At 40.3% G+C, this 12,261-nt stretch overlaps 1 protein-coding gene across 3 annotated transcripts in view; it reads left to right on the top strand.

The window, feature by feature from the left end:
* Positions 1-12,261, top strand: part of LRP5 (LDL receptor related protein 5) — a 170,879-nt gene that overhangs the window by 130,048 nt on the left and 28,570 nt on the right. For all 3 annotated transcript variants that reach the window (XM_030039100.2, XM_030039101.2, XM_041129178.1), the window contains 6 exons: positions 343-569; positions 902-1,086; positions 3,920-4,243; positions 6,422-6,624; positions 8,987-9,198; positions 10,824-11,014. In XM_030039100.2, coding sequence (XP_029894960.1) covers positions 343-569; positions 902-1,086; positions 3,920-4,243; positions 6,422-6,624; positions 8,987-9,198; positions 10,824-11,014 — 1,342 coding nt within the window. The remainder of the gene's footprint in view (positions 1-342; positions 570-901; positions 1,087-3,919; positions 4,244-6,421; positions 6,625-8,986; positions 9,199-10,823; positions 11,015-12,261) is intronic.

Raw genomic sequence — 12,261 nt, 5'->3', positions numbered from 1 at the left:
GGTTGTTTCAGTGCAACTCCTTGTTGGGAGTGGCTTATTTATATGTACACAGTCCTTGCCCTATGACTTGTTTTGTTGAGTGTGCGTAACTAAAATGTAGATGGGATCAGCAAACTTGCTCCAGGTGACTGATCACCCACTAGCTTTCTGAAAATTCAGGGGTTTTTATCCTGTGAATTGCTATATCTTTTTTGACAACAGAAATTTATTTTAAAAAATGTAACATGGGCTGATTTTTCTTACTAATTTCTTTTTGTACACTAAACTTCATAATAATTATTCCTTTTTATTTCAGTGGGGTATCTGTAAATGCCGTAATATTTTTACAAAATTGTTTTCCAGACCATAAGCCGAGCTTTCATGAATGGGAGCTCTGTTGAACATGTGATTGAGTTTGGGCTAGATTATCCTGAGGGAATGGCTGTAGACTGGATGGGAAAGAACCTCTACTGGGCAGATACTGGAACCAATCGCATTGAAGTAGCCCGCCTGGATGGACAGTATAGGCAGGTGCTTGTGTGGAAGGACTTGGACAACCCAAGGTCTCTGGCTCTTGATCCTACCAAAGGGTAAGGGATGGTGTTGTTTTTCAAAGCTTTGTGTACATATCTTGTACGTGACAAGTTAATTGGCAGTTTATATAGCTCCATTTCTTCAGAGTCTTTGAAAAGACAATAAACGCTCCACAACCGTATGGGTTACAATGAAAAATTAAGAACTGTCAATCATATTTTTCTGCCTTTGTCTAAAAAAGGAGTACTGTAATACTGCACATAACCACATGGGTTATTCCTTTTTATTTTTTTAAAGAACTGAAAATAAATTTTAAAAAATCAAAGCATGCAGCTAAACACAATCTTACCTAGCTGATGTAGTCTTTTTGTTCCACTTCTCATTGCAGATACATGTATTGGACTGAATGGGGAGGTAAACCTAGGATTGTTCGAGCGTATATGGACGGAACAAACAGCATCACTTTGGTGGATAAAGTGGGTCGTGCCAATGACCTCACTATTGATTATGCAGACCAAAGGCTATATTGGACTGACTTAGACACAAGCATGATTGAGTCATCAAATATGCTAGGTAATCTAGTGTTATATTACACCAGCCAGTACAGAAATATGCATTGACTGTAGTAAAGTAATTGAATAATATGAAATTGGAATAATATAATTGGTATTAAATCTGTGTGTGTATTTTTCTTATGAGAGGAAATGGAGAGTTAAATGTTTCATGAGATAAAAAAAAGCTTCCTAAATTAATAACTATATGATGATTTATAATGATGGTGACATATGATACCATTTCTCAGTATTGATATGAAACTGCCTGTGTTTTACCAAAGCAGAGATGACCTCTGAGTTTCTCAAAGTGAGGACAACTTATAGGTTCACTGTAAACCACCCCTGACTTTTCAGTCTGGATGCTAATTTTCTGTTGAAGTAGTATCTCTGTTTCCAGCTTCAGACTATTTGTATTAGCTCAAAACCAAAACCAAAATACTGCTTCCATTTCCTGCCATCTGGAAGGTTGTGCAGCTACTTCTGCAGCGTATCATAACAAGTTTTGTACACAACTTTACACATTTTCATGTCTTCCATTAGAATTTCATTTATACATACAAGGGATGTGCGAAGATCTACTAAACTTTGACGTTGATATTGACATGATAACTAACTGGATAAAAGAAGGGAGTTTTGTTTTCTGCCCCTGATATAGAACCTTTGTATTGTCCAGATGTTTTGTAAATATTAAATGGTCTTCAAGGTTTTAGCTGAGGCAGAAATTAATTCCTTTTTGAGAAAACAGAGTTTATATAAGTTTCCAAATGCCACACAGTGAATCAGTGACAGGATCAGAAATGGAATCCAGAAGTTCCTGACCTGACATCCTATCCCTGTTCCATTTCCAAGGAGAGACCTTTGTGAGATGGTAATTAATGCCTCTGGGATTCCAATGTAAAAATCAAAGTTTATGTGGCAGAACATACGGTATTTAAGCAAGCTTATACAGGATTGTTACAGCAATGCTCTGACTGATAATATATATAATTTCCCTGCAACTCTTTTTTTTAATCCGTGAAAAGGTACCATTAGAGTGAGATTTTTTTTTTTTAAGGTGTTATTGTATGTGCATATCTTCAGAGTATAGAAAATCTAAGCTCAGGAAAACAGAGCGAGCGATGCAGTTTTGGATTCCGAGGCTATCACTGATTTTGCATTTCTTGTATTTGTTGCTTTGGGATGAGAACTGCTGAATGGATGTTACTGTTTAGAAATTGCAGTAAGATTGTTTCTTTATCTAGAGTTGGGTTTTTCCCATCCACAGTGCACAATCTACCAAAGCTGTCACTAAGCTACTGCATTATACTTAGAGAAACAAAATAGCCAGAGGCAAGCTTGAACTAGAAACTGATTGTGACATTGAGAAGAAACACAAGATTGAAATAATCTGTGGTAAATTAAACTGGTTCTAAAGCTGAACCTACTGTTAACATTTATTTGTGGTGAGAAAGTAGAAGGCTGACCACTGAAGCTAACAATGTTGTATGATATCTTTTTAGTTAGCAGATTATAAAGACTCAGGTAGACTTCTAGCAAGTGGGCTCATTGGTTAAAGAAATGTTATTAGACTTCGCCTACGTTATGCAGTGCTGGTCTCCTTGCCAGGAGAAATCTGAATGAGTGTTGCTGATAGAAACGTCTGCCCCACCAGCAATGAATAAAGCACTCTTAAGTGGATGGATGAATTAATGCTGTCCTAGCTTAATCTCGGGCATTATAAACATTACCTAGCAGAAAGAAATCACTCTTTCAGCAGATTTTCCTCCCTCTACTGACTATCAAAATTCAATTAGACATCTTATCTGCTTCCTTCAAAAGAGCCTATCCCCTGAATTCATCGCTGTGAACCAGAATTGCTCTAAGAAGTACCTACCTGAGAGTGTGCAGGATATCTGTGCCCCTAACTTGGACAGTTTAGATGCCTAAAAGTAGTTGGGAAGGTTGCCTTTATATTTAGTTCTGGTGGTTTATAGGGAAGTGGCTTCATGTTCTAGTTTTTGGGTTTTTCATTCCTTTTCTAATCTTGGCCAAATGGGAGAGGGCATGATGGAAAGTAGGGCAGGGGAAGAAAACCAAGGTGTTCTGTAGAATCTAGCATCGGACGTTTATTTGAGGAAGGAGGTGACAGTGCTGATGAAGGCTACATCTTCATTTGATGTAAAGTGGCAGAGATTCATAGAGGTTTATTCTTGAAAATATTTAGGAAGGTGATTTACAGTAAGAATTTATCTACTTTAGTAGCATCTCTGGCAGAGGCCATCCAGTGCTCTAGAAGGTGTTAAATCTGTTGTGAAAGTTGCTAACTGAGCCACTGAATGTGGGAATATTGGGATTTCTGCCAAACAAATGGTTTCCTAATCTCTTGGGGTAGCTGTACGTTAAATTACACTGCAAAAGATTCGTGTTTGTTGAGTGAAACACCATAATTTCTAATAGCTGTTTCTCTCTGAAGCTCAAGTTTGTTGTATGTCATTGCTTTCATGCATATTAGTTGGATTTTTTTATTGGCCTAAGTGATTCCTGGAGCTGATAGTATTCTTGAATATGTTTTCCAATATCTATTTGGGACGATAAGCATGAGACATGCAGAGTAGTATTTATTTAAATGGCAATACACTGGCACAGATTCAAATGGCTCTATAGGCAAAAGGGTATCAGGATAAGGTTTTTGAATGCAAATGTTTAGGTTACCTCTTGAGCAGATACTGCTTAATAATGAATCCCATGATGCTGACTTGGGAAATGAGGTTTTATTTTAAAAAGGGAAGAAAAAACCTTTTCTTGATGCCAGTCATACTCTTCATTTCGTGACTTGGGAATTGTCCTTTAGCTGATTATCCTTATTTTTGCAGGACAAGAACGAGAAATCATAGCAGATGATCTACCTCATCCATTTGGATTAACCCAATACAGTGACTACATCTACTGGACAGACTGGAATCTTCACAGTATAGAAAGAGCAGACAAGACCAGTGGGAAGAACAGGACACTTATTCAGGGCCATCTGGATTTTGTGATGGATATATTGGTCTTCCATTCTTCACGTCAGGATGGCTTGAATGATTGTGTGCAAAATAATGGCCATTGTGGTCACTTGTGCCTTGCCATACCAAATGGATTTAGGTGTGGCTGTGCTGCTCATTATACCTTGGATCCCAACAGCAGGAACTGTAGTTGTAAGCCTTTTTGTTTGCTACTATATTCAGTGCTTGTGGCTCCCAGGTGCTTGTGAACCCTTTCAGTATAAGAAAGGGAAGGGATATCACAAGTCCATTTCAAAGGTTTGAAATACGAGGACAGAGTATGGAGTTTTATACCCATTATTGTGACATGAATTAGGGCTGAAGATTTGTATTTCAAATCTTAGAAATAACAGCGCTGTCAAGTCTGGTCTTTCTTGTTTTACTAGAAGTGCTTTCTAGGTGATTCAACTGTGTGACTGAAGCTTTCCCAGTCCTTACCTAAGTGTGTAGGTGGGCGGAAGAGAAATTCTAAACAAAAAATGTCTTTTTCTCTTAAGTGTTTAATAAAGTCAACAAAAATAACATCCAATAAAACAGCCTCCTAAGTAGTCTGTGCAACGTGCACATGCACTTGAAATTCATATGTTTGTTTTCCCCCTGTGTGTGATATTATGAGCCTGCCAGTTCACCGTTTGTCCAATAAGAATTTAAGTTCCTAGAAAAAATAGCAGATGAATAGAAAATGGACTGCTGACATAAAAAAAACCAACAAAGCTTTGGGCATCCTGGCACAGTAGCATATAAGGAAATTTTAACTGGATGAAAGGATGGGTTTATGAAAGGCAGGTCCTGCTTGACTAACCTCATCTCCTTTTATGACAAGATGACCTCCTTAGTGGATGAGGGAAAGGCTGTGGATGTTGTTTACCTGGACTTTAGTAAAGACTTTGACACCATCTCCCACAGCATTCTCCTTGAGAAACTGGCTGCTAATGTTTTGGATAGGTGTACTCTTCACTGGGTAAAAAACTGGCTGGATGGACGAGCCCAGAGGGTGGTGGTGAATGGGGTGAAATCCAGTTGGCAGTGGGTCACAAGTGGTGTTCCCCAGGGCTCAGTACTGGGGCCAGTTCTGTTTAATATCTTTATCAGTGATCTGGATGAGGGGATCGAGTGCACCCTCAGCAAGTTTGTGCATGACACCAAGTTGGGAGGGAGGGTTGATCTGCTGGAGGGTAGGGAGGCTCTACAGAGGGATCTGGACAGGCTGGATCGATGGGCCAAGGCCAATCGTATGAAGTTCAACAAGGCCAAGTGCTGGGTCCTGCACTTGGGTCATAGCAACCCCATGCAGTGCTACAGGCTTGGGGAAGAGTGGCTGGAAAGCTGCCCAGCAGAAAAAGACCTGGGGGTGCTGGTTGACAGCCGGCTGAATATGAGCCAGCAGTGTGCCCAGGTGGCCAAGAAGGCCAATGGCATCCTGGCCTGTATCAGAAATAGTGTGGCCAGCAGGAGCAGGGAGGTGATTGTTCCCCTGTACTCAGCACTGGTGAGGCTGCACCTCGAGTCCTGTGTTCAGTTTTGGGCCCCTCACTACAGGAAAGACATTGAGGTGCTGGAGCCTGTCCAGAGGAGGGCAACAGAGCTGGTGAGGGGCCTGGAGCACAAGTCTTATGAGGAGCGGCTGAGGGAGCTGGGGCTGTTTAGTCTGGAGAAAAGGAGGCTGAGGGGAGACCTTATCACTCTCTACAACTACCTGAAAGGGGGTTGGTCTGAGGTGGGTGCTGGTCTCTTCTGTCAGGTGGCTGGTGATAGGATGAGAGGAAATGGCCTCAAGTTGCGGCAGGGGAGGTTTAGATCGGATATTAGGAAAAACTTCTTTACTGAGAGGGTTGTCAGACATTGGAACAGGCTGCCCAGGGAAGTGCTTGAGTCACCATCCCTGGAGGTATTCAAAAGACGTGTAGATGTGGTGCTTAGGGACATGGCTTAGTGGTGGACTTCGCAGTGTTAGGTTTATGGTTGGACTCAATGATCTTACAGGTCTTTTCCAACTTAAATGTTTCTATGATAAAATAGGAAAACCTGTGACTCTGTATTGCCCACTCTCACTGGTGTTACTTAAATTCCACATGGGGAACGTTGTTATTTTATCATATGAAAAGGAAATACTTTCTGGGTGTGGGTGTGCACATTTACCTTCCAGAAGTATACAAAGAAACATTTTCAACTTCATAGCAAAAATCTCCAATTATGAATTACCTTAGTTTTCGTTGTGAATATAATTGTCTCTCTGGGATTTTGTTCTAAATATTCTTTGTCTTCTGTGTGGGTGTATTTTTGACTGTGTGAATTGCATTTTCTTATGCATTCTGTTTTGGCTTGTTTCAGCCCCTGCCAGCTTCCTGTTGTTTAGCCAGAAGTCTGCAATCAGCCGGATGATACCAGATGATCAGCAGAGTCCAGATATCATCTTGCCTATGCATGGTCTAAGGAATGTCAAGGCTATTGATTATGATCCCTTAGATAAATTGATCTACTGGGTGGATGGACGTCAGAATATTATAAAAAGAGCCAAAGATGATGGCACTCAGGCAAGTTTACATGGTGTATGTAGTTTTGCGTTGGTCTTTTTGTGTGCTTTGTACTTTATGCTTGACTTTCCCCTTCCATCCCCTGCGCCAAGGAATCATCGGTTTAAACTTTACTCTTGCCAGCACTTATTCATGTATATTCTATTTATGTGTGAAAATTACTGAAGGCTTTTAGGATAGTGATTTTAATTTATACACAAATAAGTGTAATAAAATATAGTACATCGTATGTATCTGAAACTATAAGCCTTGAATTGCAATCTTTAGTTAAGGACAGGCACTAAAGTAGGGCAGACTCACTATACTCAGGACAGGTAAATTGTATTCAAAAATCAATATTGTGCATGCCAATTGTGTGATAATATTGGCATCATTGTAAAGCTCTCTCAAAACGAAAACTCTCAGCTATCCAAGCTGTAGTTAAACCCTGAGTGAATGTAGAGTTGATTGCTGTGCCAGATAGGGACAGGCTTACCCACATGCTTAATTGTTTTACTGAGTTGGGGACAGTATTCTTTTGCGCTAGTTATTCACACAACAGTGGAAGGAAGTGTACTGTTCTTCCAGGCAGTGCTATGTGTTAACATAGCTTAACTCCCAGGTGAAGATAACAGATTATTTAAAAACTATGGTTTGAGTAGCAATATAAAATGAAATGGAGAACGGGCAAGTTATATTTTCCTAGTTCTTGGGCAGTCATATCTAAACAATATGACATGATATCAATAGAAATGGACTGGTCTCTTCATGCATCTAGGAACTCAGAGGTTTTATGGTTTCCTTTAAAGGAAGAGATGGCAATTTTATTTTTTGGCCATTTCTTTTAAAACTGGGAGGAGATATGTTGGGATGAGCAGCTAGCTGGGTTGTGGATGAATTTTGAAGAAGTTTTTCTCCTGCTTCTTGGGATTATGCTAGGTGCTAATTGTTGTAGTCTAGCTCCTCTTTGGTACTTGCTAGGTGCAAATTGCAGTAGAGATTCATTTGCTCTGTGTTTTCCTCTACCTTGGTCACACAGCTTTGAAGATGCAGATCCACTGCAAATTTTGACTTTCCAATTTTCACTAACTATATTTACTTATTTTTGCTAAATCATGCTGTTTGCAGGTGATGCATATGAATTTCATACCTGGCTAGTGTTACCTTTGATATCAGGAAAAGAATGATTTCTTTTTATTTCTAGGCACACTGTCAAGACAAAATAGGGATAAAGCTTTACATAAAAAAAGCCTGTATATCACTATGCAGAACCTGAAGGCTTAAAACCAAATTGTGGAAATATAACTTTCACAAGTAATGCTGTGTTAGGTAAATCATTTGACTTAAGCTGAGCACGGAATGGTGTCTTCAGCTTTCTTGACCCATACAAACTTTTTCTGGTACTGTTTTTGTGTTTGAATTGGGAGTGCCGCATTAGAACACTTAAGGAAGCCATGGCTTTCCCCTCACCATCATCATGTCACCAGAAGCAGTCACCTTTGAAGGCTAGTTGGATGTTGGGAGTCCTGACAGCAGTATTACTATCCCAGTGGCACTGGGATTGGCTGTACACTAGTGGATCTGTGTAACTTAAACAAACAATAGAAAGATTATTTTCCTTTAGGGATTTTTTAATATGCTCTAGTGCTCTTCACAGAAATAAAGTATGGAAATCTATGTTAGTATGCAGCATAGAGTTAAAAAGTGTAGTAAATAGTATGTTAGTTAGATTGGGAGAGGTTGAGGGTAATGATTCCAGGAACTTGGCAATAATGTCAAGTTTTCTAAGGTCCATCATAAAGACATGAGGGTGAAAGCAAGGTAATGTTGTTAGTATGGGTGTGAGGCAGAGCTGTAGCCATGTGAGCAAACAGAACTAAGTTTCATTAAAAAATTTTAGGTTTTGAGAGAAGCCAGGACTTAAAGAAAATCAATATCTACTACACTACAAATAATAAGGTAAGGAGACTTTGGCAAGAGATAGAGATACAGCTGACTGTATAATGGTGCAGGTCTGGCCAGAAGGCTGCCTTGTTACTTGTGTGGTTTCATTCAAGGTTGTTCCGTGCATGAATATTCACTATTGTTTACTTCCATCTCCTGCTAATTAATTCTACTTGTAGGAGGCCCCACAACTGCCTTCTGGGGAGTTTTACATAATCTTACAGATTTTGTCCAGATGTTTTTCCTCTAAACCACAGTTTGAATAAAATCTTTTCTTATTAAGCTTTATCGCATGTCTTGTATTTGTTGTTTCCTTGTGGGTGGTTTTAGGTTTTTCTGGACTGTCAGGTAGGTAAACCATGTTTTCTGTGCAACCAGTGTTCTTCAATCAATAATCAGAATAATTACTGGAAATAGTTCCCCATATGTTGTCTTGCAGCCTTTCACTGTCATGAGTACTCCAAACCAAAGCCAGAACCCAGAGAAGCAGCCACATGACCTCAGCATTGATATATACAGCCATACCTTGTACTGGACCTGTGAGGCCACAAATTCAGTCAATGTCCACAGGCTGAACGGCGAGTCAATTGGGATGGTGCTGCGAGGGGATCATGACAAGCCGAGAGCCATTGTAGTGAACGCAGAGCGAGGGTGAGATTCCTTTCTGTACCTTGTACAGACCTCTCTTGGGATGCATGTCAGCTGTCTGTGTGAATCTTGTGTTGCATCTGTATATTTTAAAAAGGAGAATTTTTGCGTGTTTAATTGTTCAGGATGTAGGTGACTGCTTGTCCGATACTGGCTTTTAAAGATATCCAGCTTTCTTTTCCTGTTCTCTCCTTTGCTGCCTCCTCTGGTGTGAACGACTTAGACGTTCACACAGCCATGTGGTTGGTTATAGTGAGGAACTAACCCAGGTGGGGAAAGCAAAGCAAAGCCACCTTGTCCTGTTCGCTGCATGAGTGCACAGCCCCGCTACCTAATATGAAATACAGGAGAGTTTACCCTATGTTTATATCAGCTGGGGACCTGGCTCATAAATGTTTGGTCATCATAAAACAAATGTTTCTGGAAAAAAAAAAAGAGATCGCTCATATCATACAACTATTCCTGCTAATGTAATAGTATAAATTTAAAGAAACAAACCAACCAACCTCTTATGTTCTATACATTTTTAAGTTAGTTCTGCTTTGATGTGTATCTCAAAAACTTATGGAATTAATTAAAACAGGTAGAATATACTAGAGTGATTTCCCACAGAAAGAAAATATGTTGTTTTGCTGCAAAGCAGTTTTGGTTAGATTCAGCAGACCCCATCTCCACTTCAGGTAGTTAGTAGCTTCATTCTTAGAGGTCAAAGATGGTCCTTTACTGTTCTTTTTAATAAGATAGATGCTTAAATCCCAATTTACTACTAAATGGCTTACCATGTGGTTGGCAGATGTTGAATGACAATATTTCGTAACTGTGTGGATACAGTAGTACCCAGAGACTCTATCCAGAGCATTTATAGGATTGGTATTTTATACAATACTCAGTGTACTCTGCATAGTTCAAAAGCTGGTGTGGGGAGAGGGGGATTGGAGGAAAGATTCTAATCTTATTGGGACTAAGTCACTTGGACGTAGTTTGTATTTATAAAAGCTTATCTGCTTTCTCCATTAAAATTGGAGTTTGGGTTTGTTGATCTCTAAAACTCTCAACTATTCTAGTCAGGTTGTCAAATTATTTAGGTGGATATAAAGAATTCATGGAACTAAGACACCAGGAATATGCCATCCTCAGTTGTTCTTCCTTCTGTGATCTTTGCTTCTCTCAAGTTTGGTAGGAACTTCTACCTGCTGAGAAGGAAGGCAACCCAGAAGGAGAGGAGGTGACAGTTAATGGTTTTTGTCAGAAAGAGCTGCTGGGCTTTGATTCACAGATAGGGACAGCTTTACTCAAGGAAGGTTACAGAAAGTCTGTGCTAGTCTCTTACAAGCCCCACCTCCACTGCAGGAACAGTGCTGCCAGTGCAGTGGTGCTGAGATCTGAGGCATTTTATGGCCTGGTGTATTAAGGACAAATGCTATTAATTTCAGACTATCTCAATATGCCAGTTAGCAAATGTTTGGGGTTCTGCAGCTGACAGATCTGGATCTTTGCAGCTGGAAGCAACAGTCACTGCAGTCATCCCTATGTAAAACATTCCCACTCACAATGTAGAACCTGTGTGCAAGGGTGAGTTGCCCCTCTTTTGAAGCTCTTAGTTAAGCAGCTGGTGTCTTTGTTCTCAGGTACATGTACTTCACCAACATGCAAGACCGAGCTCCCAAGATTGAGCGTGCAGCCCTTGATGGCACAGAGAGAGAAGTGCTTTTTACAACGGGGTTGATCCGACCAGTAGCACTGGTGATTGACAACAAACTTGGGAAGCTTTTCTGGGTGGATGCAGATCTGAAGCGCATCGAAAGCTGTGACTTGTCAGGTATGTGGTATGCAGTTAAACATTTGGAGTGGAGTATGTGTATGTATAGGACATCATTCCCTCTTTGATGGTGACCCCAGTAACTTCTGACTCCACTGTTGCCAGTTCTGTGTAGGCAGTCACAGATAACAATTGCTGGTGGGCTCCCATCTTTGATGTGATTGGAATAAACACGTCTGTAACGATTGCCACCCTCCAAGAGAGCCATTTGACTTTTGATCTGTTCTGAAAGCAACTCTTGCAAGATCAGATTTAAATAGGTGTTGCCAGTTATGGAACCCCTAAATCACCTCTCCTGTGCCCTTTTTTTTTTCCTTAATGGTTTGAAAAGTTTGCATAACTCTTCAATTTTTCTTTCTCTGGAGTTTACAGCTTAGTAAAACAAGGTAGCTTGAAAAACAAACAGAAGGAAGGGGAATGGCTTTCTTCTAACATGGTTGATAAGGCAGCTCATCTGTTGCTCTGTGTTGCAAGACAGTGCAGAGTAGCAGTTTTCCTATATTAGTAAAATAAAGCATTACTCCATGTCCATAGCAATAGCACCACATTGATCTTAGAGAGCGCTGTTCATTGTTGACTTTTAAAAGCACTTGATGGTGCTGAGTAAGTGGAGAAACAGGCTCACTCATCTGGTGAGCAGTATAGCACAGACAATCCAATGGCCCTACTTTCTGACTCATGATTCATTCTCTCATTATCATTCGTGTATCAAGAAATTAAACTCCTAAAGGAAGTGCAGAGAGAAGTGAACTAGTGTGAGGGAGTAGAAGCTGGACTGTTCTAGTGATTGGCATCTGCCATAAAAGGCTGATTCTCCAATTTTTGGTGGCTCTGCTCTTCTTGCCAGGTAGTCACGTCCTTCCCTTGTGTTGTAGTGAGACAATGAACTAAAACAGGAGAAAATTGTTCACTTTTTTACAAGGACAGTTCACTTTTGAGCACCTAAACCTGACTCAAGGTCAGACTCAGGTGTCTTCTGCCAGAGGAGGGATAAAAACATGAAGCTGAAGCTGGGAAGGTAAAGCAGCCCATGTCTTTCATCAGTTATCAAGCTGGATAGGGGGGTATTGTCAAACTGCCTGTGTAGACACAAAATGTCCAATCGAGGATAGGTGTCAGAGAACCTACAAAAATTTGTAGGACAAAAGAAGATAGGAGGGAGACAAGACTTGACCTATGAAACAACCCATGTTTGAGAAGAAAAGGTTGACAGAGTGGGCCACATAACAAGATGCATCAGAGATACT

Source organism: Aquila chrysaetos, chromosome 16, assembly GCF_900496995.4.
Source record: "Aquila chrysaetos chrysaetos chromosome 16, bAquChr1.4, whole genome shotgun sequence".
In the NCBI taxonomy this organism is placed as follows: domain Eukaryota; kingdom Metazoa; phylum Chordata; class Aves; order Accipitriformes; family Accipitridae; genus Aquila; species Aquila chrysaetos.
Note: the sequence above shows the minus strand (reverse complement) of the source record. Positions and strands in the feature narration are given on the sequence as shown.